The 26,426-nt window shown below is 58.9% G+C and overlaps 3 protein-coding genes across 3 annotated transcripts; all 3 read right to left on the bottom strand.

The window, feature by feature from the left end:
* Window positions 1–3,533: 3,533 nt before the first annotated feature.
* HRG_11873 (PIF1-like helicase domain-containing protein) lies at window positions 3,534–8,048 on the bottom strand (the record flags this gene model as incomplete). The annotated part of the gene is made up of 10 exons (XM_044870343.1): window positions 3,534–4,385; window positions 4,561–4,832; window positions 4,912–5,498; window positions 5,596–6,006; window positions 6,063–6,118; window positions 6,164–6,411; window positions 6,459–6,666; window positions 6,737–7,054; window positions 7,100–7,695; window positions 7,766–8,048. The coding sequence occupies 10 exons, from the start codon at window positions 8,046–8,048 to the stop codon at window positions 3,534–3,536; spliced, it is 3,831 nt and encodes a 1,276-aa protein (XP_044714587.1).
* Window positions 8,049–14,306: 6,258 nt separating this feature from the next.
* Window positions 14,307–17,509, bottom strand: HRG_11872 (uncharacterized protein; the record flags this gene model as incomplete). Its single annotated transcript, XM_044870342.1, has 11 exons — window positions 14,307–14,480; window positions 14,577–14,721; window positions 14,767–14,962; window positions 15,035–15,200; window positions 15,257–15,351; window positions 15,693–15,713; window positions 15,762–15,930; window positions 16,264–16,313; window positions 16,571–16,724; window positions 16,992–17,069; window positions 17,273–17,509. The coding sequence occupies 11 exons, from the start codon at window positions 17,507–17,509 to the stop codon at window positions 14,307–14,309; spliced, it is 1,485 nt and encodes a 494-aa protein (XP_044714586.1).
* A 3,169-nt stretch (window positions 17,510–20,678) lies between these two features.
* HRG_11871 (PIF1-like helicase domain-containing protein) lies at window positions 20,679–26,061 on the bottom strand (the record flags this gene model as incomplete). Its single annotated transcript, XM_044870341.1, has 20 exons — window positions 20,679–20,955; window positions 21,125–21,239; window positions 21,287–21,915; window positions 22,019–22,230; window positions 22,272–22,462; window positions 22,539–22,637; window positions 22,789–22,869; window positions 22,958–22,995; window positions 23,068–23,162; window positions 23,362–23,595; window positions 23,644–23,940; window positions 23,993–24,154; window positions 24,234–24,248; window positions 24,388–24,605; window positions 24,695–24,718; window positions 24,783–24,801; window positions 24,876–25,055; window positions 25,124–25,475; window positions 25,632–25,843; window positions 25,915–26,061. The coding sequence occupies 20 exons, from the start codon at window positions 26,059–26,061 to the stop codon at window positions 20,679–20,681; spliced, it is 3,597 nt and encodes a 1,198-aa protein (XP_044714585.1).
* Window positions 26,062–26,426: the final 365 nt, after the last annotated feature.

Below are 26,426 nucleotides of genomic sequence, written 5' to 3'. Positions count from 1 at the left end.
CTGATTCGCTAGCTTTCTCGGCTTCCGTTGGCTAAAAATTGCCTCTTTCGTCTTGAACGATTGCTTTTCGGTTGGCCTACAAGTTTGCCCCTGTTTTTTCCCCTCTTTGTGTCCTTTTTCATCCCGCTTCCTGTGGCCATATATGAAAGTCGTCGCCTCCCCTCTTTTTTTCTCGTCTTAGTCACTTTTTATTTACGTCAGCTGTTCCCACTGTTCCTGCTCCTGCTCAAATTGCGCCCGATTACCCGTTGATCTTGGTGTGGGTTACAGCAGCCCAACAAGTGTCTTCGCCACTTAGTTGGCCCAAAATCCGGCACAGCCCAAAAATCCGGCACAGCAGGGTCCTCATTTGGGGTGCAAAATCAAGGAAATTCTACGCTTCGCTTCATGGTGCCGTCAATGCGACTTCAAATATAAAATATACATGTGATCAATAGCTGCGGATCACCAAAGACGCAAGTAACAACGAAAAGTGAAAAATCACGTCTTTGGGCCTATTTAGGAGCTGCCGCCTTCCAGTCGAAGAGATAGGAAGACCGCGTTTGTGAGTCCAAATAGACGTATTATGTAGTAATTTCGCCTGTTGTGCGTCTCTGAGAGCTATTTTATCCATACCTGTGTTCCTGGAGCGTCTGCTGTATCTTGTTGGACGATCGTGCGCGGTCGAGGGCATGGTGTATCGACTACCGCTTCAACCGCTGCTAACGGCGGCGATGAGGGTATATTCTCTTGCGTGTCGAGTAAATTGTCCTCGTCTTCATCGTCGGCGCCATCCTCACTATGTTTGTCAAGATCGAGGCCTGTGAGACGGTATCGTCACTGCCGGGCAACGACGACATATCTGTAAGTGGGCGAGGTCGGCTGCGCGCGCCCTGACATCTCTGGCGGAGTTATTTCGTGGTATCATAGAAAAGGATTCTTGATGGCTCTTTGAGCTCCCGCATGAGGGTATCGCAACTTTGCTCCAGAGTGTAGAACTCAACGTCTCGTCCCGTAAACTCTAGCCAGGGCTTAAAGTTCAATGTCTTGACTCTGCCATTGACTAACTGCTTCTTCCCGACTTTATAGTCTTCCGATCTCTGCATCTCTCCACGAACTCGTTTAAGATGCATCCTTATCTCCTGGCGCGTTTGAAGCCGGGTTTGCTTTGCCTGGAGCTCCTCATACTCCCGGGTGATGTCGGCCATGCTGGAGCTCGTGATAAACTCTCCGCGCGGCCTGACAATCTTGCCTCTCTTCATTCGATTCGCATACGCCTGGGTTCGGCTATTCTTATCGCTGACTATGCCCTGGAATGTGACGCCATCGCGATAGACTCGGTGTTCACTTTCGCAAGAACCCGCAAGTTTTCTCGTGATGGCGAGCTCATGAGGGCCCATACCGTTGCCGGATATCATTGAGGGCATCCGCGGCGACTTGAAACGCGTCTCCGAGGGTAGGGCGAGGCGTATGCAGGATTGATCGGCTGCTGTTGTCGTAGCTGCTCGTGGAGGATCTTGGTGATCACCGGCGCTGGGTCGACAGGAAAGAGGCCTGTTTTTTCAAATGCCGCCATAATGTTATGCCGCGTGAAGCCAGCCTCATATACGTCCTGAAAAGCTGTGAGGAAGTTGACCCGCGAAAATGATATGTTGCCTTCTGCGAGCGACTTCCAAGCGCTTTCTGATGTGCTGACTTTAGTGGCTGGAATACCCCAACATCAAGCGGCTGCATGAGGTGGGTGGAATGTGGAGGAAAATAGCAATGATGATATCAAACTTGATACAATACTCAGCAAAGTCAAGGGTGGTATGCCCTGTAAAGCCATCCACAACAAGCAATCGGTAGATCTTCTCGTCGTCAGGCCGTTGGTTTGGCGGCGCCTCCACGCGACTCATCCCCATGTTGGGGCGCCGAAGATGCTCGTCACAGCCGAACCACTCTTCCAGCGAATTTCCTGACTGTTTTGCTTGCGCTGACGATGCCCAAGACCAGCAGTTGAAATGCCTTGCCCACTCAAGGTGTATCTCTGCGTTGGAAAAGCCAGTTGGCGACTGGGCAAACCGTACGCCTGTCATGATGTCGATGCCGGCCCAGTTGGTGGTAGGGTAATGTTGGAAAACAAGCCAGGGTGGAAGAGAGTCCCCCACTGCGTTAACTGAGGCAATTACCGTGCAGGATTCTCGGTTTGCTGGGTCTAAAACTCGGGGCCGGGTGCTCTTGACTCTAGTGGTGCGCGTGATGAGAACTTGGATGCGTTCTCGCAGGCACCCAATGCGTATTCCGGCCTCGTCTTCATTCCAGATCTCTGAACTGCCAATACGGTAGCTGGTGATGATTTCTCGAAGCTTTGAGTAGAAAAATTCGACTTCTTCTACCCGTGGGCTTCAAAGGACTTCCGGGCTCGTTCAACTGCTTTGAGATACGTCTTCGCGATCGCAGGATGACTTCCACGCCAATTGTCAATCCAACTTGACGAGACCGGGCGGGCATTGGGATCTCGACGCATTCTTGCATTTGCAACAGCTTCAAGTTGCTCTCGTGGCGGGCATGCCGGTGCGTTCCATCCACTGTACATACGCAACCAGGGCGTCGTCTTCGTCCTCCGTCAGCGCCAATGGACGCCCTGGAGCACGGGAAAAGGGGTTTCTTATGAAATTAATGGCTCTCTGTACGGATGAGCTCTTCACATTGTAACGGATGGCCGCATCTCGCACGGAAAGAGGCGTTCTTTTGGTGTTGTTGAGCGACGAACATCGGCTCTGGGGTCGCGACGAGACGCCAGAACGGCTTTGCTGCCTCCAGGGTAGCCATGTTATCTGTCATAATGTATTCCGGCAAAAGATACGTAAATAAAGTCAAGTTGCGCGAGAAAACGCGGTTGAGATGCATAGGGTTGACGTTTTGGAGGTGGGCTGCTGTGCCGGATTTTTGGCTGTGCCGGATTTTTTGGGCCAACTAAGTGGCGAAGACACTTAGTTGGGCTGCTGTGGCCCCACACCAAGATCAACGGGTAGCCAGACAATTGCACCGTTTCCCGCGTCTAACGTCCGATGTCATTTCATTCATATTTGTGCCTGTCGAAGGGTTCACTATTCCTACGCGTATTCGAAGTCGTCGCCGAGCCAGCGCAGCGCCTCCCGGACGGTTCTGTCACTCAGTTCCTCGAGCCTCGCTTGTGCGGCCGTCATCTCCCGGGGACCCGGTTTCACGAAGTCTCTCTCGCACCTCCGATATGAGCATGATGCCGTCTAGCGTCGGACACCGCGATAGCTGCACGTATAGGCTGTAAGGGTCGCACTGCGAGGACGGCACGTCCACCGACGTTTGTCGTCCTCGTCCTCGCAGCTCGAGCGCGACACGCTCGAGCGTCCCGCCCTGCACCTTATAATCGGTGCACGCGAAGGCCGCGGCGCACGGCAGGCCCTTGCGGGTGACCTCCTTCTGCTGCCACGGTCGCTTCCGGTGACACTGGATCCTGACGCTCATAGGCGTCAGCAGGATCGTGCCGGGCGGCATCCCGACGAAGTGGAAGTCCTTAGTCGTCTCCGACCCTAGTATGATCGCCGCCGGCGGCCGAAGTGGATCGCCATATCGGCCGAGATGCGATGCGCCGGGTGCACCTTGTCGACGATGACCTCGGCCGCCGTGTAGCTGGCGCCGTTCACCAGCTTCAGCCCCTGGTGGGTGTTGTGGTTCACGACGACCGGCATCCCGGCCACAAACATAAAGACGCCCGGCACTGGGGTCGCGCTGTCGTCGCCCTGGTTTAGCATCATGATGGCCTCTTCCTCGGTCGGCAGCCCCTCCTTCCACTTATGCTCGGAGATGAAGATGCGTATCGTCAAACGTCGTTGCATCTGGAATGCTAAGCTCGCCTCCATGTTGAGATTCCACCGGTTCCTATTTAGCGGCGTGACCACGGTGATGCCTGTCTCCCACGGGATTCGCCTGCCTTCCCGGTAGCATCTTGAGTTAAGGAGGTCTAGGTCGGTGTGATCCTGCACGCCCAGTCGGATCCGCTTTAGCAGCCTCTGCAGCTCCGGGTCGCCGGCGGCGCGCATCTGCTCGTCCAGCATGACGACAGTGGTGAACCGCTTCCACAGCGCGTGCGCCTTGTCGTGCTGGTGGCGCTGCTCGGCCCTGAACGAGTAGTCCTCGTCCCACGAGACGGCCGAGCTCGGCAGTAGGATCGACCTTTCCTGGACCGGGCGGAACTGGTGGAAGTCCCCGCAGAAGAGGACGATGGGGATCCCGCCGAAGTCCCGCTGCGACCCCCGCAGCTGGCAGAGCCGCTCGTTGACGGCGTGCAGCGTGCGCGCGCCGAGCATGCTTACCTCGTCGATGACGAGCACCTCCTTGTCCTGCCAGTCCATGCGGGACTCGCCGTCGACGAACCGCTCCGCCTGCCTCGGCAGCCGTACGCCGTCGACCTCCTCGCCGTGTTCGCGCCCGGCCCTTGGTCCTGGTGAAGCCGCAGGCGGAGTGGATGGTGATACCGTTGACCCGGGCCGCCGCGGTCCCCGACGTCGCCGTGATCAGCAGCCGGCTCGAGATGCCCTTAGCGGCAAAGAGGCCGACGAGTGCTTCGATGACGCGCGACTTGCCGGTACCGCCCTCGCCGCCGACGAACTGACAGAGCTGGCTGACGTCGCCCCCTCCGTCTCCTCGCCGCATCAAGTCAAGGTGGCGGCATATTATGGACAAGGCGATGGCCTGTTTCCTGTTTAGCGTCAAGCGTCTCGTCAATTTTCCGGCCTCGAGGAACGAGGTCGACGGGCCGAGGCGGACTTCCATGCCGGCCTCGGCGTTACCTGCCGTCTCCTCGGCTTCCGCCGCCGTTATCTGCACGCCTTCCTCGCCGAAGCCGGTCAGCACACTCCGCTCCGCCGCGCCACGATCGGTGCCGTGGGCCGTGGCCATGCTGTATACCCTGTATCATCTTCACCCTCTCCCTCGAGGCGCTCGTCTGCTGCGACTTGATGGCCTTGACCTGGTCCTGCGGCACCGCGGCCCCGGAAAAGACCCGCCCCGGCAAGTCGATGCGCCTCCGCCCCGTTCCCTGACGATGGAGGCCTCGAGCTCGGCGGTCGAGGCCAGCGCTGACTGCTGGAAGCGGCACAGCTGCTGTATCATACCCGAGCTCGCGCGATCCCGCCGTGATCTGGTTCGCCCCGGCCGCGCTTCGGACGACGTCGATTAGTCGCGTTGCCTTTCCGACGTTGTCGGCCTGGTACGCCGAGGCCGCGTCGTCGTCCCCCGGGTGTCGCCCCCTCCTCCCCTCCCCGCCTCGCCGAGAGCGCCGGCGCAATCCCCGGCGCCGCCCGAGGCCGCCCACTGCTTGGCGTCTCGCCTCGCGTCCTCGGCGGACCGCCGGAGCAGTTGAACGTTGTCGACGAGGCACGAGATTCTCGGCGGAAGCAGCTCGCGCCCGCCTCCATATCTCATTGATGTCCCCTTCTTCTTCGCCGAGAAAGGCTTCCCACGGCACAAATAGCGCAAGATGCTGGACGGCAGCCCTGCGACGGCACAATAAGTGTAAGTCAGCCAGCCCCCCCGCGGCGTCGCAACCCCCCCCCCTCTCTTCACTCGGCCACTTTGCCCGCCCGCACTTACCTGCGATGAGCCGATTCCTCGTCGTCCTGCTCGAAATCCTTGCTTAGGTAGCCGTCGAGGCAGACGACGGCGTACTTTCCCGGCCGCCTTAGCACCTGGACCCAGTCTTTACCGGCCACCCAGCCGCCCTCGAACGGCACCTCTCCCCAGCCGCCGGAGCAGCCGGCCTTGCCGACGCGTTGGAGCCTGACGAGCGAAACATAGTCGTATAGGCACAAGCCTCGTAGGACATGTCCGCGATGATGATAGGCCTCGGCGAAACTGATCCTCTCGCCTGCTTGTTCGACGACGACCGACTCGTCCGCGACGGACACGTCTTCGACCGCCGCGGTGCCGCTCTGCTGCCGAAGGTGTCGCCAGAGCCTCGAGACGTGCCAGTATAGCACCGACACGTTCAGGTACGCCCAGGCGCTGCTTCCGAGAACTCGCTCGGGTGTCCCAGCAGATGGGCGACGACCTCGACTTGCGACAGCGCCCGCTCCGTGAACACCCGATTCGCCACTCTCATGAGAAACTGCCGCGTCTTGTTTTTCCTTCCATCGCCGTCGCCGACGACGCCGCTACTTACGTCATCCCCGGCACCCGGCTGACTACCGGCCGACACGACGGGCAGCAGTTCGGCGGCGGCGGCGACGCGCTTCCACGTCGGGTCCTCCACCTTAGTCGCGTAATTGGTCACGTAGTAGACGAGCGCCATGGTCTTCCGCTGCGTCGCTATAAAGGAAATGTCGTGGTTGTGACGGAGCCCGACGGCGATGGCCTTGTTCCACCGGTTCACCATGGGATGTGTTCTGCGGATCCGCAGCACGCCGTCCGCTGACAGGGTCGTCTCCTCGACCCGCTCCACGGTGCCTTAAAGCGACAGAGGTCGGCGCCCTTCCGCCCCTTGCTGCCGAGGGAGTACTTGACGCATGTCGGGCTGTGGGTATGGATCTGGGTCGCGCCGGCGCAGAAGTTGGCTTCCTCCTCGAACGAGGCCGAGAACTGATCGGCCCTGTTCAGCAGGGACGAGATATCGGACGTCACCGAACGCTCTGCCTCGACGGCGCAGAACCCTTCCTGGTCCAGGTCCTAGTTTCCCGCGTCAGCCCGCGTCCTCTTCTCCCACGACTATTTCGTACGACGCCCCGCCGTTCCTTACCTCGCTGAAGACACTATCGACGTAGCGGACGATTCGCTCGCGGTATGCCGCTTGTTCCCGCCGTCTGAGTCGGCAAGCATCGAGCTGAGGTGGGCGTTTCCTCGAGCCAGAGCAGCCCGTGCACGTGGAGGGAGCCTCGCTCGTTCGTTTCACGGCGCCATAATACTGGCTGACGCGGCCGAAGACCGACTCCCCGGCATTGACGTAATGCTCGAAGAACAGCGTCATCTCGCGGTGGAAGAAGACGGCCGAGCTCATCGGGTCGGACACGGACAGCCGCACACGTTTGAACGCCTTATCGAGGCTTCGTAGGAACTCCTCGGCCTAGGGGCGCGCGCGGTACGCTGCTAGTCGGAGCTTTACCGGATTCGTGATGTCGTTTGGGTTGATCGTGAACCAGATGGCGGGCACGCCGTAACGGACGATGAGCGCCAGGATCCTATGCCGCATCCCGAGACGGACCTCCCTCGACATGGGCTGACGATACCCATACAGCGAAAGGCTCCTGAGCAGCTCCTTCACCGCATCATCGGTCGTCTTGCCTGTGCTCTCTAGCTCGGCCCTGGCCGCCGCCAATCCGTCCGCGGTTAGCGACCGTACGATGCGCTCCACCTTGCGGAAGTTCTTCCTCGTCACGCTTAGCATGCTGACGCGGCGGTTCCTCGACCGCACGCCTATATTAAAGACGAGGAAGGCGAAGATGTGGTGCGTCGCGAACCGGCCACCGTGGCGTCGTAACACCGTGTCGGCCCAGGTCCGAAGGCTCATGTTCCGAGACGACACGAGCTCTCGCGTCGCGGCCTCCCGCTCGCGTATGTCGGCGGTGCCTCTGCCTAGTTGTACGGCTGCTTCTTCGACCGGTCGCGGCCCTCCGACGCCAAATGGCAACAGCGTGGGAAAGGTCTTCGCGAAAAAGGAGGCTTCGAACGAGTCGGCGAAGTCATCGCCGCGGCGAACGCCTATATACGGTTCGGAACCATCGGCGTGCCCTGGCTGCCTTTGCCGAGGTTTCCACCCACGTCCTCGGACCCGCGCCGCCGTCGTCGCCCGCCCCTTCGCGGACGGCATCACATGCGAAGCGCAATTTATCCACGTCGGCGACGTCGGGCGGCCCGTCTAACGCAAACATTCCCGACGAGGTTACCTCGTTGATCGTCTCCGCATCGTGATTAGCCTCGTCGCCGCTCTGACCACGCGCCTCGTCTACCTCGATTGACTCTGGCTCGTCGTCCTCGAGAATCGTCGCGCTTCCTCCCCCTTGGTTGAGCAGAGACAGGACTTCTTCGATCTCTACCGCGCCCTCGTCGTCCATGGCCCGCTCCGTGGGCGGCACGATATGCGCCGTCCGCGTCTTCTCCCATGCCGACGGCTCGTTCCGCTCCAGGCGCCCGTACACCGACGGCGGCACCCGTGGGCCGACTCTCCCCAGCTCTCCATCTCAGCCGCGTCGATCTCGATCTCGGCATAGTGTGGGTTGTTTCTCTTCAGCCAAACAAGAGCCCTCTCGACAACGCGCCGCCTCACAGACAAGAGACTCGATAGGTCGCTCGGTGTCGGCTTTACCGCCTGCCACGAGATGTGGATCTCGTCCATCACCTGCAGGAGAGGGTGCGGCAGCACTTTCGTCACCAATTCTTGTACATTGTTCGGAAACACCGTGATGTGGCCCTTGACGTGCTTGGGGTACCTCAGCGTCTGCTTCTGGCCGCCCGGGACGCTATACCTCGTGACGAACCCGTAACACGAGTTTAGCGCAATCAGCTTCTCCTCCACTGGCGTGAGCCTTGAGCTCATCAGGAGCATATGCTCACAACCGAGGCGACAATGAAGTTGGGCCGCCGGCGACAGCACCCCACGCGCCAGCCCTCGATGACACTCCGCGCAGACCACGATAGACTCGCCCTCACGGAAGCAACTCCGACACGCGAACGGCGAGCCCTCACCCTTAGGGACGGGGCTCGACAGCCACCGATCCCACGGCATCTCCTTAAGCTCCGTCCTCGAACGCTTGCGGTAGCACAGCATACATGCCCGTATCGGCAAGGTGGCCGCATCGTGGAACGCCCGATAAAAACTTCGCACCGTCGATACCTTCCTCTCATGCGGCACTGGTGTGCACCAAGTCTGCTCCTTGGACAGCCTCTCTTGGCGGCAAATTCGTCTTCCAGGTAACGTAGGACGCTGGCTAGATCTTCCGCCTGTAGCTCACTTCTCCTCTGCCTCCGACGGCCGCCTCGAATACGTTTCCTTGGCAGCTCGTCTCGGTCGGGCTCGCCGATCCTCTTTCTCTGCTCCACGGACTCCGAAGATCTCGCTACCGCCTCGACTCGCCTCGGCCGATCCTCCTCTCCCACCGCTGCCCCGCGTGGTGGTCGTGGTAGCAACCGTCCGGGTGATTGTGTATCTCCGGCTCCATCTCCCGGCTCTTTAGGCTCGACTGGCTGAACGAGGGGCTCCCTGACGGCCGTGGACGAAATCCCGACCGCCCCTGCCGGCCGATCCTGCCCTGCCAGGCGTGACGGCCGTGGTAATAACCGCCCGGATGACTGCAGATCTCCTGCTCTGTCTCCTATCGCTTTCGCTTGAATTGGCCGGGCGACGGTGGGTTGCGGCGAGTGCTGGCTTACATTCTCTAGCCGAAATCTTGTTAAACATCGCGCTTGCCCTCCCTTTGAAGAAGCACCATGGACGCGCGTCCTATTATCCCGCGGCCGACTGCCTCGCCGGCTTCCTAGAGGCGTCGCTCTTTCGACTGCTTCTACCCGCTCTCTTCGTGAACCCTCCTCGGACGCCGGCGCCTGCTTCGCCTGGATAGGCCGGAACCTAGGTGCCGGGTCCGCTTGACTTTCGTCGCCCAACACCCGCTTCGGTCCTTCGTCCGTACGCCTCTCACGCACATTTATCGGTGTCGAGCGTCGCGCTCCTCCCTTCAAGGCGGCGCCATTCACGTGCATCGCCTTTTCCGCAGCCCACCACCTGGCCGACTTCCCTAGGCAACGCTCTTTCAATGCATCCCCTTGTTCTCTTCGTGAGATCTCCTCGGCCGCCAGCGCCTGCTTCGCCTCGATAGGCCGGACACTGTCGACCGTTGCCGGCCGACCTTTCCTTCCCGGGCTGCTAGAGTATCCTCGCTCCTTCTGCCTCGTCCGCGCCCTATCGTTCCGCTTTCCAGACGTGCCGATCTGCACGCCCTCCGCGATCCCGGCGTGTGATAATCCGGCCTCCTCAGGGGGGGCAGGCGCAGCTCCCGGCGCACTCTCCATCTCTTTGGGTCGGATGGGCCTTGGCGAATGCTGGCTCCCGCCTTCCAATCGAAATCTCATAAGAGCAGGCGCAGGTCCGGCCGTATTCTCCATCTCTTTGGGTCGGATGGGCCTTGGCGAATGCTGGCTCCCGCCTTCCAATCGAAATCTCATAAGAGCAGGCGCAGGTCCGGCCGTATTCTCCATCTCTTTGGATCGGATGGGCCTTGGCGAATGCTGGCTCCCGCCTTCCAGCCGAAATCTCATCACCGTTATCGGTCTTCCAACCCGGCGTTTTCCCCACCACCTGTCCGCTCGACGAGACCTTTCGGCCTCGTCAGTTCGCTACCGCTGGGTCGCCTAACCGTCTCAGAGCCACTTACGGCCACGCCGGACCATCTCCCACTGTCAGGCCGTCTTCTCGCCCGACTAAGGCTTCCGGAGGACATGGTGCTTCCAGACCTACCGTGGTCGCTGCCCTCCTCTCATCATCCCCAGCCCTCCCCTCCTTGGGCAAGAGGTGCCGGTAGGTGATCGGGTCGTTACCCTCGCGCTGCAACACACCGCCGACGGACGGCACAAGACTCCCTCCACACGGCTTCGCACCCAACCCTTGCATGGCAACGTCCGTCTCCATGCTCACTAGCTTATCATCACCCACGTTTATCGGTGCTGAAAGTCGTGATGGGGCCGCCTTCGAAATGCCATCGTTCAATACTGATTTTCCCTTTGGCCGCCGACCGCCTCGCCGGCTTCTCTTGGGCAACGCTCTTTTAAGCGCTTCCGCTTGTTCTCCTCGCGAGACCTCCTCGACCAGCCCCTGCTTGGCCATGATGGGCCGAAACCTGGATGCCACGTTTGCCTGTCTCTTATATCCCGACACCCGCTTTAGCGAATCATCCATTGCGCTCAATCTCGCCGCAGCGACATTTCTCGTCGCAGCAACGGCCGCTGCTCCCATCACCATTTCACCTTCTCCTCTACCGACCGAACTCGCAGCGAGAACTCTCCCATGTCGATGCTATCTTAACGCCGCGGCTCTGCACACGGATGATGGACCATAAAGTTTGCCCCGGATCTTTCTTCAATATTATCTCGCCTCCTAACAATAATGGTCCGCCGTGTTGGCGTTTTTCCTACCAATCCTTCCTATAACTAAACCCTGTGATCTTTTTAGCACTGAGCCGACGCGGCAATGCTTATCCGCGAGAGCCCCCCCCCTTTCTCCCCCCTTCACCACCCTACCACCGTCCGTCCATCCTTTCCGGACGGCCTCGACCAGCCCATGCATAGGAATACACACCGCAACTCCATCTAAGGCCGCCTTCTACTACTCTGCTCTCTCCGCATCTTCCGAATCTGTCGTTGCAGGTATGCGTTTCAAGGAACATCAAATTAGACTTTCTTTTTCTTCGCTACCTATGCTGCAACGGAAAAAGGAATAGCCCTGCCATCTGATTCAGCTCACCCGGCACGATAGCTCCCAAGACAGTCTTCCCTAAATTTCCGTTCCATTCTAACAGGCAACCTTCTCACACCGCCTCTTCGTGTGGCTTACTCGTTGGCTTACTCGTCGGGTCAAGAGCTATTATGCACCACGCATCCTTATCAAAATTCAAACTTGCCATGGCAAAGCTTCTCGCTCTCCCCACTGGTTCTATAATACCTTGGATTTATAAAAAAGGCCGCTTTATTCTCCACCTCTTACTTCCTTCTTAACGACTTATACCGATCATTTTTCTAGGCGCACAAACCACTTATTAGCCAACATAGATATGCACGATGTCTTCCTCGTCACCGCTACCTCCACCACACCTTCGAAAGCCGCTCGATAGCCAGAAAGGCGCGGGTGGTGATATGTCTATGATGTTCTTCGTCCAGCCCGACTGCCCTCGAGATTTCCCCATCAGGACGAGCATCGCGTTAGAGGTCTCAACGCCGAGACCATTGCCCGCATCTTTTTGCCACCTCCTTCATGGTTGCTCACCGCGGAATATGCGCCGCTCCGATTGGATACCGACGACTCGCCGACATCCATCTTCTTCAGTCTCAATCTCTCTATTTACAACCAGCCTGTTATCGCCTCCGAATGGTCTGAGGAATGGTTTTTTATGAACGGCCGCGTCCACCTACGCCCTTGCCTGGGAGGTTAAGCAGCGCGACGGCCTAGAGTCTGAAACTGGCGACACCCTTATCTACACCATGCCCGCCCTCGTCGTCCGCGACCAGGGTTACCAGCCGTAAGGCGTGCCATTTACCCTAGCGCGTACCGCTCTCGGCTCTCGGGCGAGAGGTCCGGCTGATTTGTCCTCTTAGCATCCTCCTAGACTCTTCGCCTCTATGGATAACTTCCTTGCATCCCGCCTATCGTTTCCTTCACCGGCTTCATCCTTGGCCCGGGTCACTCCCTGCTACGACAAGACCTTCTGCCAGACCTAGACGCCGCCCAGCTAAATTGCTGCGGCTTCGTCCAGCTCTCTACGTATCTAGCTCCTGGCATTCCTGACAAGATCCCTTTCAGAGGCTTCCACCAATTCGAGGTCTTCGTTATCTTCCCCATTCACGCTAACCCCTGGGCTATACTATGTAAGAAGATGGCCGAGAGGAAGGACTCTTACTTTCAGCCCAGCATCCCTTTACCTGCACAGGCAAAGTTGCTGGCCTGCTCAGTCACCGCGTCATGATTCATCCCCAGGCTCCGACCGAGACTATGTCTTTATCGTCGTCCCGGATTCTTGGACTTTTCTCGATAAGGCCACCAGCACTGCGGCTGCCTCGTCCTCGGCTATCTCGACACCACTAAAGGAAAACCGTCCTCCGCTTCGGCCGCTTTCCGGGATATACTCGCTGCCTCTTACTCCGTGGCAACACCTGGTACCCTCCGCCAAGTCCTCCACCTTCGGCTTTAATAACTTCTGCTTCAACTTCTACTTTGGCCGACCTAGCTACACCCTCGCAGAAGCGTCCCTGTCCTGACCCTGCCGGCACGCCGACGAAGAGACCGCGCCTGACGACCCCGAAACCTTCGTCTTCTACCGATACTGGGGGCTCTGCTACCCGATCCTGCTCCCTCTTAGCGGCTTCCCATATTAGCGATCCGGAAACAGCCGGTCAGACTCCTGCCTCGGAGAATGCCTCGGCATCTTCCTTAATTCAATTGTCGCCTGCACATCAGACTCGCCGACTAGGCCGCTTCGAAACCGTCACCTAAGTAGAAAAACAGCAGAAACGGAATAGCTATATATCTTATCTAGTTATGTGAAATAAAAGTCTGCTAATATATTCTTTATGCAGAGAACAACCCAATTTTACCCTTTGTCTTACTATGTGCTCTTACTTCTCAGCACATATAAAACCGAACTGCTATATTCCACCACCCCTCTACGACCTCGCTTCTAGTCATCGTTTCCTTCCACACTTTCCGTGTCTGTTGAGCCTCTCGGGCACGCACGCCTTCTTGTGAACCTTCCAGTCCGCCTTTTGATGCTCCGTGCCGCAGTATGCCACTGCGTGACATCTACTGCACCGCTTCACTCCCACGGTCGTCCGCATATTTTGCACAGCCTGACCTCCATGCACCTATTGCGTCCTAGAAACTTATCTCGCCTTTCCTCCTCCTGCCGCATTTCCCCCATTACTAGTTGCATTTCCTGTCTCATTTCTACCTCGCACTGCCCTCTTCCACATAACGATGTGACCCAAACCACAATGCGAGCCTCGTCTGCGTGCAGCATCGATATCGGACTCTGTAAGATGTCTGTCGCAAACCGCCCGCAGCATTCGCAGAAAGCACCCGACGCACTGCGACATGCTGATTCGTGCTCCTTCATAAGAGGCATCATGGACTGTGTAAATCGCTCGTTGTATTCAGCATCTCCGCCGGCCCCGTTTGCCTCCGTCACAAGGCTCCGAGGAATGCTATGGTTGTGGATGAGTTGCCTGGCGCCAAATTGGCATATGAACTCGACTCGGACCGTAGACATCGCCATAATTTGTGTTCTAGATGTTTAGATACTCTGTAGGTGTGGATAGGTTAACTGAGGCTCAGTTGGGTCTTTGATCGATGATCGTGTTGTTCTTGTTATTCTTCGCTATCTAGACCATGCTGTGAGGTTTGATAGGTTGTGCGCGTGTCGGGTAAACGTTGTTCCCTGCTGACGCACGTGATACCCTCCTGCGATGTGCGCTCTATCGTACAAATGATCAGACACTGGCATCTCTTTAAGAATCGAACAAAACGCACTAAACGTAACACCCAAACAACATGTAAAAACGGGTATCTCAACACAAAGGAACAATCGATAGCAAGCTTAAATCAAAATCGTCAATCATGCGGTCATATCTTCCTTCCTTTGAACCCAGCCTTCGAGCCGGATCGTGATCTCGTTGTCGTTAACGAATCGGGTTAAGGCCCCGTTTGGAGATAGCTTCGTCATTGCATCGGCCGGGTTATCCGCTCCGTTGATCCAGCGGATGTTGGTGATTTCGCGTTGTTCGTAGGCCTGTCTCAACGCCATGATATCGATCATCAGACGTTTCTCCGTGGTGGTGCCAAGCTTCACTAGGCACTCGTACAGGCTGTACGAATCTGTACACACAACGAGCGGGATTTGCGGTAATCCAAGGCGGCTTGTAATCTGGTTGATCGTCCCTGCAACCACATATGCCAAATCGAAGCCTGAAGCTAATCCATATATCTCAGAAGCCAAGACGCTGCGGGTGACTCTCTTGCACTTCGTCGAGCTCCAATGGATCAGGTTTCCGTGGATCGTGAATGACTCATCTGACTTAGTCTCGGTTGCAATGATTATAACGAATCCGATCTGAGAGCTTAAGTCCTTGTTGTTGGCGAATGATCCGTCTGTGAAGACGAAGACCTTTGCTGCTTCTAGACCTATTGGGACGAATCGAAGGCCTCTTTGTGGATTGTCGATCTGCCATTGGATCCGTTTATTCAACGCCTGAAAATCCTCCGCGGTTGGATCTTGTGATTGTGCCGCGATTGAATAATCGAAGCTAGCCTCTGGTTGACAAATTGAGGCTATATAGGCGCCACGGGCACGTTGTTCCACGTATCGTTGGGCCCGATCTTCCGTGGATAGATCGATAATTTTGAGGTTGTTGACCTGACCTTTCTGCATGACTAGAAGATAGCCCTTCTCTAGAGCAATGAGGCTGCCGTTGAAATCACAGGTATCGCCTTCTCGTAGGGTCTTCTTTGGCTTGGCTTGAAGCATAGCTCGCGGTCTTCACGTTGCAGGAATGTTGTTGTGCCTACCAATAACGTATCATCAGTCTGAAGCGCGGCAACGCCGAAGGCATTAACCTGAAGTGCGGTATCCGCGTTGGTCTCTGCGGTCGTGACGTTGATCTCTGCGGTCGTTATCATTAAACATGGATCAAACGTTGACGGCTCCATCTGTAGCTTGATGCGGTGATGCTCATGATACGTATTGAACCAATGAGCGCCTGCTTCAGCGATTCCGTACAATGGCTTGACCACACGAAGGATGGTTCCCCCTGGGTATCTCTCTTTTAATTCGTGTGGCAAAGAGATGAGGATAGTGCGATTCAAAGTGGTCGATGCCTGCGTATAGGCCATCGTAATGTCTCGGATAGCAAGAGACATCTTCAAAGAGCAAAGGAAAGGGAAAGAGCGAGTACTACCCGCTGGGCAGGACGGGAGATTGTTGGAGCCTGCGTGAGGATCTCACGCTTCTCGTCGTCACCATATCCTTGTACCACAAGACGAGACTTCTCGTACGGTGTAGCAGTGTTCTTGCCTTTGACCTCCCGGACCATTCGTGACTTGAATAGCCTGTGTTTTCCATGCTTATTCATATCGTATCGTTCGGGCACGATGACGCCTGCGCCTAGCAGGTTCGTGATTTCGAGGTCATCAGAGGCTTCAAACGGTCGTCCGGCGGTAGTGATTTTCTTCTCTGCACGTAACTTTACGGCAAGGTCGAGGGCGGCGCACTCCTTATGCGATAGAAACATATTAGCGGGTGAAAATTGAGATCGAGGTAACGAAAGGGCTAAGACTAAGGAAATAACTAGAAGGAACGAAGGTATCGTATTGCTGCTGATCTCGAGGACTTTTCTTGGTCTGCCGCGTCTGCGTGGTCTCTCCGGCTCGGGATATTCGAATGGCTTAGGCACTTCGGTCTCAACGTTGATGCTATCAGCCTGATTGTCAGCAGTCTGATTGTCAGCGTGTGGCTGCTGTAGAACATTGTGACTTCGTTGCTGCTGCGAATCCGGGTGGCGAAAGTAGGGCTGGACAGCCGTGCTGCGAAATTTAGCTGGCCCGTTGTCTAGCTCAACTGTGACCTCTGTGTCTGTCACAGCTAGGACCTTGTATGGGCCTTTCCATCCTCCTTTCTCACGAAATACTCGAACTTCACTACCAAGCGGCAATGATAGTGGCATCTTCTCAATCGTGTTGGGCCCATTACGGGCATTGAGGGCGTCATTGACCTTCCTTTAGCTACAAGCTTGCGTAGCTCTGCCATAGCTTTCGTCACGGCTTTCGCACGTGTGATCGCGGAAGCAGAAGGCGGCGAATCCATCGTTATCCGAGGGTAGGTACCAAAGACTAGTAGTGTGGGCACTAGACCGTCAGGTCCGGCGGTATCATTGACGGATTTGAAGGCCATTTGAAGCAACGACTCAGCTGATGCTGTTTTTAGCTCGGCTTTCAAGATCTCGTATGCCCTTCGAATCGGGGCGTGATATCTCTCCACCTTGCCAATTGACCAGTGGGCTTCGACGGGCACTTGGTGACAGGTTATTCCTAGCAGCTTCGCTTCTGCTTGGAACTCAGAGGAGGCAAAATTCGTACCAGCGTCGTGCGTGATAACATCTGGAGGGCCTAGGTATGTGTCAATCCAACACAATTTGAGTGCTTCCCACGTCTCTTTAGCCGATATATTCTGAAGAAATCGTCCGGCTTGGAAAGAGGTTGCTAGGTCAACGGCATGAAGGACTGGCCGGCTGTCAAGATGCATTACATCGACGATCAATTCGTAGTTGAAATCGCAGTTATCCTTTAACGTGAATTTGAACCTGCGCGGTGCGTCTGCCTTGATCTGGCAAAATGACAGAATTTTCGGATCATCGCGATTGCTTCGAATTCAACATCATGCCCAGCGCTTGTCAGTAGCTTATGTAGCTTGTGTACTGACGGGTGGCCAAAGCGAGTGTGTAGGCGCCGAAGCTCGGCTTCGGATAGGAAGGCAATAGCGGCTTCATCCTTCCGTAGGAAGAACCACGGATGACCCCATTTGCGTACGATCGGAATCCTCTTATCGCCGCAGATCAATTCGTTCGTGACGTTGTTGAGATAGGCACCGAGACGGTCCATATCCTTGAGGCATAGCAAGAAGGGCGTTGACATATTGATAACGTGGAAAACGACTTCTCCAATCGGGGTAATGACTGTTGTGATCCCGATCGTGTTCGTCGGCTCGTTTCCACCGAATCTGACCGTTGCGATCGTCGCATTCTTCCGTAGCTGGACCGTCGGCATCTCTCGTTGGAGCGCGCGGAATTGGTCGATCCCAGCTGTAGATATCTTCGCTGCACCCGTGTCAGGCAGGATCCTTGGAAAGAGGTCCGGTTGTAGCGATCGAGCAAGAAATGCTGTGATTCCTCGCATATCGATTCTCCTCGACGGTGTGAATGCGGTGGCGAAAAGCTCTATTAGATAGGAAGGCAGCTGCAAAGAAGCTATCGCTTTGATCGTCAGAGTCATCGTCAGCAGAATCAGAGGTCTGATCTTCATCTGGGTCCCCTTCGTAATCGGCAAGGAACGTAGTAAATGGACGGGAAGATGACTTCTGGCCGTGAAATCCTCGTTCTCGAAGATATCTTTCCTTGGCCCTCTTTCTCTCGTCATCCGGATGCTTCGTTGAAAAACAGCCTTCTTTGCCGCAGACGTAGCAGCGCTTCGTCCACTTCTTCCTTTTGTCAGCGGGGTGCTGATAGCGGCGGTCAGTAAAGAATTGGTCTTGATCTTGAAGATATTGACTGGGCTGTCCGGGCTGTCTTTGGCTGACGGTTGTGAGTGACGATCTTAGCTGTGAAGATAGTCCCTCGAAGGTCTTAGCCGGCACGAAGAGGGCGAATTCTAATTCAGGCACGCCACGGCATGCTCGAATTGTCGTTGAAATTAGCTGGTCTTCGCCGCCATAGCTATTCCCAAGAGCTCTCTGGCATAGCTGCAATTTGTCAAGAAGAGCCTGGAGGATTTCACAGAGAGGCTTCGGGAGATTCCTTCCGAAGCTGTGTGAAATTGATCGAGGTCCAGTCAGTGTGATACTGTTGCCTATTGACTTCCGTATCAAAGTGCTGCTTCATCTTCTGATACATCTCCGCGAACGTTGAATCGCGGCTGACTTGATGCACGAAGAAGTTCTTTGCTCTCTTCGTGAGGATATTTGAGAACAAAGCGTGGAATTGTGACGGTTTGATGCTAGCTGTGAGGCAGGCATCGAGAAAGTAACGGATCTTATCATCTAGGATATCGTAGGCGTCACCTGAATAGTTGAGCTTTCGATCCCATAGCTTAGAAAACTGGTTGGCGATGGCAGGATCGAGGTCTTCATTGGGGACCTGGACTGGGGGCACGGTCCGGTAAGCTTCGCGGTCGATAGCTGGTCTGATCATAAGTTCCTGCTGCTGTTGATTCGATCGTGACAGGGGTAGGGATTGGTCATTGGGGGGGTCTTGCGGGAGGTTTAGATCGGGAGTGACTGGTGCTGGGGTTGGTGCTGGGGTTGGTGCTGGGGTTGTTGCTAGCGATGGCGATCGTCTGAGGAGTTCTTGTTGGCGTCGGTAGGCGGCCGTTTTCTCGTATAAGATGGCATCACGAAGATCGTCTTCATCCCACTCAGGAAGTCGGTCACGGTTCTTCAGATTTACTAGGAATGCCGTGATCTTTGCGTTCAGCTTTCCTGTATAGATTCCTCTGAACCTTAGGGTATTCCGTAGGACCTTACGGACCCTTGGATCGACCTTCTTGAAGTCGTCTTCCTCCCAATCCTCAAAGTCTTCTTGGAATGATCCAAGCAGCTCGAGACCTTGACATGTTGAGGAGACTTTATAATCAACGATGCGGGCGAGAACGAAGGTATTATAGTGGATCTCATCGGAAGTCTCGTTGACTGGGGTGTTGAAGAGGTCCATGTTGAAGATTGTGGCGAGGCCACGGTTGAATTCAGCAATATCGAGGAATTCGTTGATGTCGAGCGCCGGTGCGTTCGCGTTCGCGCTGGTGCCGCTTGCGCTGCTGCTCATGATGTCGGATGGGGCTTGACAGGAAAATCTGCGAGGGAATAGGGCAAGAAGGTGTCAAGAGAGGGTCAAATTGATCGAGTGATCAATGAAGCTGATAATCAAGCGGGATACCAGAGATTTGTATGTGCGATAGGGCACGCCTAAGAGGTCAGCGGCTGAGGCAAACAACTAGGCACGGTTGACTGAATAGAGTGGGCGCCGGTCGGGTCTTCGTAGTCAGTCTCGCGTTGTAGCACTTCTTTCTTCGCAGAGCGCCACAGATCGTGAGGATGCGTTGAGGAAGTCTCTTCTATCTTGCTGCTCTGAGGTTACCAGCCAAGGTAACAACTGATCAGTGTGGATAGGTTAACTGAGGCTCAGTTGGGTCTTTGATCGATGATCGTGTTGTTCTTGTTATTCTTCGCTATCTAGACCATGCTGTGAGGTTTGATAGGTTGTGCGCGTGTCGGGTAAACGTTGTTCCCTGCTGACGCACGTGATACCCTCCTGCGATGTGCGCTCTATCGTACAAATGATCAGACAGTAGGTTTTTTTTTTATGATTAACTGACGCATATGATGCGAAGAACACTAGAACAGCAAGTAGGCCACTCAAGGCCGAATTCTCGACGCCTTATTTTATCCCCTCTTCCTCCATCACTTCTCATCTTCTCCTTGCTTTTTATTCACACGTATTGCTGCATGACATGACTGACAGCTTGGCGCCCGATCTTCTTCGCCCCCAATCACCCGTCGCGCGATGCAAGCTACTGCGGGAAAGATTTTTTCCGTGCCAGTGATGCCGCAACCACCACAAAACCTTGAAACATCAAACAGACAGATAAATCCCCCTTTTCAGCCTCAAATTTCAACCACAAACTTTTGTTCCTCAAGGCTCTTTGCGCGAGCCCGAGGCGAGCCTTCTCCTGTAGGGTTCCTCCCCGGGGAGAAAAAAAATTCGCCATCGATTTCCCCCCCGCAAATGCCGCCCTCTGATTCGCTGGCGTTCTCGCTTTTGATTCGTCGGTTGTTCTTTTCTCGCTTTTGATTCGTCGATGTTCTCGCTTTTCATTCGTTAATAAATAAAATGCATAATGCCCTGCCCCTTGCCCCTTTTAGTTCCAGCTGCGCAGTTCGCTTCCAACGCCTCCGTAGACCATACGCCGCCGCAGACCACATAGAGGAAGGTGCCCAAGCCGGCCCGGCTTCTAACTCCGCCATAGACCACACGCCTCCACAGACCACCCCCTTCGCCCGTCCTCCTGGCCCTTAACCTACACTCCTTTTACGTCAGAAGTGTGGAAAATGCAGGGCGCCTGCGTTACCTGCGGAGCCAGTCGGCCGCCTCCTGTGTTGTCTGCCTGCTAAGCTCCTCTAGCCGGGCCTGCGCTGCCGTCATCTCCTCAGGCACCCGGTTCCCCACTAGGTCCCGCTCCGCACCTCTGATACGAGCATGATGCCGTCGAGCGTCGGGCACCGCGACAGCTGCACGTATAGGCTATACGGGTCGCACGACGACGGCACCGCCCTCCCCTCGACCGTCGTCATCCTCGCCCCCCGCAGCTCCAGCGCCACGCGCTCTGGCGTCCCGCCCTGCACCTTATAGTCGGTGCAGGCGAAGGCCGCGGCGCACGGCAGGCCCCTCCGGCTGACGTCGTTGCGCTGCCATGGCCGCTTCCGCTGCGCTGTGATCTTGACGCTGATGGGCGTTAGCAGGATCGTCCCGGCAGGCATCCCGACGAAGTGGAAGTCCTTGGTCGTCTCCGAGGCCAGCACGATGCCCGCCGGCGGCCGAAGTGCATGATGAGCTCCGCCGAGACGCGGTGGCCGGGAAGGCGCGGTCGGGGATGACGTCCACCGCCGTGTACCCGGCCCCGTTCACAAGCTTTAGCCCCTGGTGCGTGTTCTGGTTCACGACGACCGGCATGCCTGGCACGAAGAGGAAGACGGCCGGCACCGGCGTCGCGCTGTCGTCGCCCTGGCCTAGCATTAGCACCGCCTCCTCTTCCGTCGGCACGCCGTCCCTCCACTTATGCTCGAGAGGAAGACGCGCGCCGCCGTCCGCCGCCTCTCCCGGAACGCGAGCGCCGCCTCTAGGTTGAGGTTCCAGCGGTTCCGGTTGAGCGGCGTCACCACCGTCAGGCCCGTCTCCCACGGGATCCGCCTGCCCGGCCGGTAGCATCTCGAGTTGAGCAGCTCTAGGTCCGACCGGTCCTGCTCGCCCCGGCGGATCCGCCCGAGCAGCCGCCGCAGCTCCGGGTCGCCGGCGGCCCGCATCTGCTCGTCTAGCATGACGACCGTCGTGAAGCGCCGCCACAGCGCGTGCGCCTTGTCGTGCTGCCGCCGCTGCTCGGCCGCGAACGCCCCGTCCTCGTCCCACGCCACCGCCGCGCTCGGCAGCAGGATCGACCGTTCCTGCACCGGCCGGAACTGGTGGAAGTCGCCGCAGAGGATCACTACCGGGATGCCGCCGAAGTCCCGCGCCGACCCCCGCAGCCGGCAGAGCTGCTCGTTGGCGGCGTGCAGCGTCCGCGCCCCGAGCATGCTGACCTCGTCGATCACCAGCACCTCCTTCTCCTGCCAGTCCATCCGCGACCGGCCGTCGACGAAGCGCTCGCCCTGGCCCGCCAGCCGTACGCCGTCAATGTCCTCGTCGCCCCTCCCGCCCGGCCGCCCTGGCCGACCGTAAGGCCGCAGGCCGAGTGCAGCGTGATGCCGTTGATCCGCGCTGCCGCCGTCCCCGACGTCGCCGTAACCAGTACCCGGCTCGATAGGTCCTCCGGGCGAGCAGCTCGACGAGCGCCTCGATGACGCGCGACTTGCCGGTGCCGCCCTCGCCGCCGATGAATAGGCAGAGCTGGCCACCACCGTCGCCGCCTGCGTCGTCGCCCTGCCGGATTCGGTCGAGTTGCCGGCACACGATTAGGAGGGCGATGGCCTGCTTCTCGTTGAGCGTGAGCTGGCCCGCCAGCTCCTGCCGGCGGCGACGAACGAGCTCGACGGGCCGAGCCGCACGCGCATCCCCGCCGCCGTGCCTGCGTCTGCGTCGCCGTCGGCCGCCGTTACGTCGATGTCGTCCTCGCCGAAGCCCCCCATCACCCCGCGAAGGGCCGCGCCGCGGTCGGCCCCGACGCCCGCCGCCGCCCCGCCGCCCTGGATGCCCTGGATCGCCCGCTCCCGCCCCGCGCCGCGCTCCTCTGCTGCGACTTGATGGCCCGCACCTCTTCTTGCCGCGGCAGTGCCGCCCCGACAGCGCCGAGCCCGGTAGGTTCACCCGCCTGCCTGCCCTCTCGTCCGCCACCACCGTCGCCGCGAGCTCGGCCGCCGACCCGAGCGCCGACTGCTGGAACCGGCAGAGCTGCTGCGTCATCGCTAGCAGCTCTGTTGACTGCGCCGTGACTTGTCCCGCGCTGGCGGCGTTCGGACGACGTCGATGAGCCGAGCCGCGTCGCCCGCCCCGCCGGCGCGGTATGCCTCCTCGCCCCTTCGGCCGCCCCCCTGCCTTCGTCGTCGGCCTGCGGCGCCGTCATACCGCCCTCCTCGGCCGTGGCGGCCCACTGCTTGGCGTCGCGCTTCGCGTCCTCCGCCGACCGCCGGAGGAGCTGCACGTTGTCTGCGAGCCGCGCGACCCTCGGCGCCAGCGACTCCGCGCCCGTGCCCAGATGTTGTTAATGTCGCCTGCCTCCTCGCCGAGGAAGGACCCCACGGCACGAATAGGGCCAGGTGCTGCACCGCCGCCCTAGATGCTGTTAGCCGATGCCCCTAGCTGCTCTGCCTTCCTCTTAGGCGCCCCCCGTCTTATAGTACGCACCTCCGGTGGCACGACTCGTCGTCTTCCTCGCTGAACTCCTTGCTGAGGTATCCGTCGACGCATACAGTCGCCCCGCAACCCGGCCGCCTAAGCGCCTGCACCCAGCCCTTCCCCGACGCCCAGCTCTCCGCGAAGGGTACCTCACCCCAGCCCGCCATACCGTCGGCGCCGCTGCCGTTTTGCTTTAACCTTACAAGCGATGCGTAGTCATAAAGGCAGAGGCCCGCAGGAGCTCGCCCGGTGCCGGTAGGCCTCGACGAGAGGGATCCTCAGGCCAGCCTCCTCGACGACGACCGTCTCGTCCGGCGCGTCGCCCGTCGCCTCGGCGCCGCTCGCCCGTCGGAGGTGCCGCCACCGGCGGAAGACGGCCCAGTAGAGCTGGTTTGCGTTTATATACGCCCACGCTGAGCCGCTGCTAAACTCCGCCGGGTACCCTAGGAGGTGCGCGATCACCTCGACCTGCGACAGCGGCCGCTCCGTAAAGACTCGATTCGCCGCCTTAAGCAGGAACGTTCTCGTCTTATTCCCCTACGGGGTCCGCCGCCGTCGCTACCCCTTCGGCCCCGCCCTCCCGGCCGGCGTCGCGGTCGGCGCCACTTCTGTTGCCTCTCCCGTCGGCTCTAGCACAGGAAGGAACTCGGCCGCGGCGGCCACACGCTTCCACACCGGGTCCTCTACCTTCGTCGCATAGTTAGTAATATAGTAGATTAGGGCCATGGTCTTGCGCTGCGTCGCGATGAACGAGATGTCGTGGTTGTGTCGTAGCCCCACTGCCATCGCCCTGTTCCACCGGTTCACCATGCTATGCGTCCGCCGGATCTCGAGCACCCCGTCCGCCGTCAGCGCCGTCCTCTCCACCAACCTCCACGGCGCCTTAAACCGGCAGAGGTCCCCTTCCGCGCCCCACGCCGAGCGAGTATTTTACGCAGGTCGCGCTATGCGTATGGATCTGCGTCGCGCCCGCGCAGAAGTTGGCCTCCTCGTCGAAGGTGTCCGTGAAGCGCGCGACGTCGTCGAGCCGCGACGATATGTCCGCCGTGGCCGACCGCTCTGCCTGCATGGCACAGTAACCTTCTGCGTCTAGCTCCTGCGGCCTCGGTTCAGCTTAGGCCCCTCAGCCTGCCCCAGATAGGGGCATCGGGGTTGTGTTAAGGCGGCCGCCTTACCTCAGAAGACGCTATCTACGTAGCGGACGATGCGCTCCCGGTACGCCGCCTGCTCCTCCGCGTCCGGGCCGGCGAGCGCGTCGCCAATGCCCGCGTTGCCCCTTAGCCAGAGGAGCCCGTGGATGTGGAGGGCGCCTCGCTCGTTGGTCTCTACCGCCCCGTAGTATGCGCCGACGTGGCCGAACACCGACTCCTCCCCGACGTTGACGTAGTGCTCGAAGAAGAGCGTCATCTCCCGGTGGAAGAAGACGGCCGAGCTCATCGGGTCCGATATGGCCAGCCGCGTCCGCTTATACGCGGTCCCTAGGTCACTTAGGAAGGCCTCGGCCTCGTCGGGGTCGCGGCCGCGGTGCGCCGCTAGCCGTAACTTTACTAGGTTCGTAATGTCGTTCGGGTTCAGCGTGAACCAGATAGCCGGCACCCCGTACCTAACGATGAGGATAGTATCTTCTTCCGCATACTAAGGCGGCTCTCCTCGACATTGGCTGCCGGTAGCCGAACACGGAGAGGGACCGGAGGAGCTCTTTACCCCGTCGTCGCTAGTCTTACCTGTGGCCTCGAGCTCGGCCTGGCCGCCTCGAGCCTCTGCGCCGTTAACGACTTTAGTAGGCCCTCGACCCTTGCGAAGTTCTTCCTCGCTACGCCTAGCATGCTGGCCTGGCGGTTCTTAGACCGCACGCCCATGTTAAAGACAAGGAAGGCGAAGATAGGGTGCGTCGCGAACCGGCCGCCGTGACGCCGCAGCACGACGTCGGCCCATGCCTGGAGCTTCATGTTCCGCGTCGACATAAGGCCCTCTGCAACCCGCTCCGCCTGGGCGCCCTGGTTCCCGACGCTGGGCCCGCGCTCTCCCGCGGCGTCCTCGTCGGCGAGCCTCGGCCCGCCTAAGCCAAAGGGAACAGGGTCGGAAAGGCCTTTGCAAAGAAGGAGGCGTCCGCCGAGTCGGCGAAATCCTCGCCGCGTCGCACCTGTATGTACGGCTCGCCGTCGCCGCCGTCGCCCGCCGCCCCTCTGGCCGCCGTCCCTACCCACGTCCTCGGGCTGGCGCGCGCTCCCTCGGGCCCGACCGCGTCGCGGGCGAAGCGAATCTTCTCGGCGTCGGCCACATCTGGCGCCCCATCTAACGGGAACATGCCGGAAGACGTTACCTCATTGATTACGTCCCCGTCCTCTTCGGGCCTAGCGCCGTCCCTGTCGTCGTCCTCGCACGTGAGCCCGACGTCGCGGCTCCTCGGCGGGGTCCTGGCCCTGCCTTAGCATCGCGAGGATTTCCTCGATCTCGGCCGCGCCTCCGTCGTCCATGGCCCGCTCCGACGGCGGCACCACCTGCGCCGTCTGCGTCCTCTCCCGCGCCGACGGCTCGTTTCGCTCCAGCCGCTCGCACACCACCGGCGGCACCGTGCGGCGGCGCCCCAGCTGGCTATCTCCGCCGCGTCGATCTCGACCTCGCCGTAGAGCGGGTTGTTCTCCTTGAGCCAGGCCAGCGCCCTCTCGACCGCCGACCGCCTTACCGACAGCAGGCCTGATAGGTCCCGCGGCCCGGGCCTCTCAGCGCCCTGCCACGAGACGTGGATCTCGTCCATGACCCGGACCAGCGGGTGCGGGAGCACCTGGCAGCCAGGCCCTGCACGTCGTTCGGGAACACCGTGATATGGCCCTTGACGTGCCTCGGGTACCTCACGCTCTGCCTCTGGCCGCCGGGGATGCTATACTTCGTCACGAAGCCGTAGCACGAGTTGAGCGAGATGAGCTTCTCCTCGAGCGGCGTGAGGTCCTTTAGCTCGTCGGGGTACGCGTGCTCGCAGCCGAGCCGCCCATGGAGGTGCATGGCCGGCGACGCCCCCTCACGCCCGGCCCATCGCGCGCACTCTGCGCAGACCGCCACCGGCCTGCCCTCCGGGAAGCAGGCTTGGCACCCGAACGGGGACCGCCCGCCCCCCGCAACACCGCTCCGCGACCACCCCCCCACCCTCCCACGCCATCTCCTCAGCTCCCCTTGGCCCGCTTCCGGTAGCATAGCGTGCAGGTCGCGATCGGCAGCGTGCCAGCGTCGTGGAACGCCCGGTAGAACTTCCGCACCGTCCTCACCTGCCTCTCGCGCGGCACCGGCGCACACCACGTCTGCTCGTTGGCCAGCCTCTCGCCCGCCTCGAACTCCTCGTCGAGGTGCCGCAGCGCGCTGGCTAGGTCCTC

Source organism: Hirsutella rhossiliensis (genome assembly GCF_020360975.1).
Source record: "Hirsutella rhossiliensis strain HR02 chromosome Unknown scaffold00024, whole genome shotgun sequence".
Lineage (NCBI taxonomy): Eukaryota > Fungi > Ascomycota > Sordariomycetes > Hypocreales > Ophiocordycipitaceae > Hirsutella > Hirsutella rhossiliensis.
This window is presented reverse-complemented; position numbering and strand designations above follow the sequence as displayed.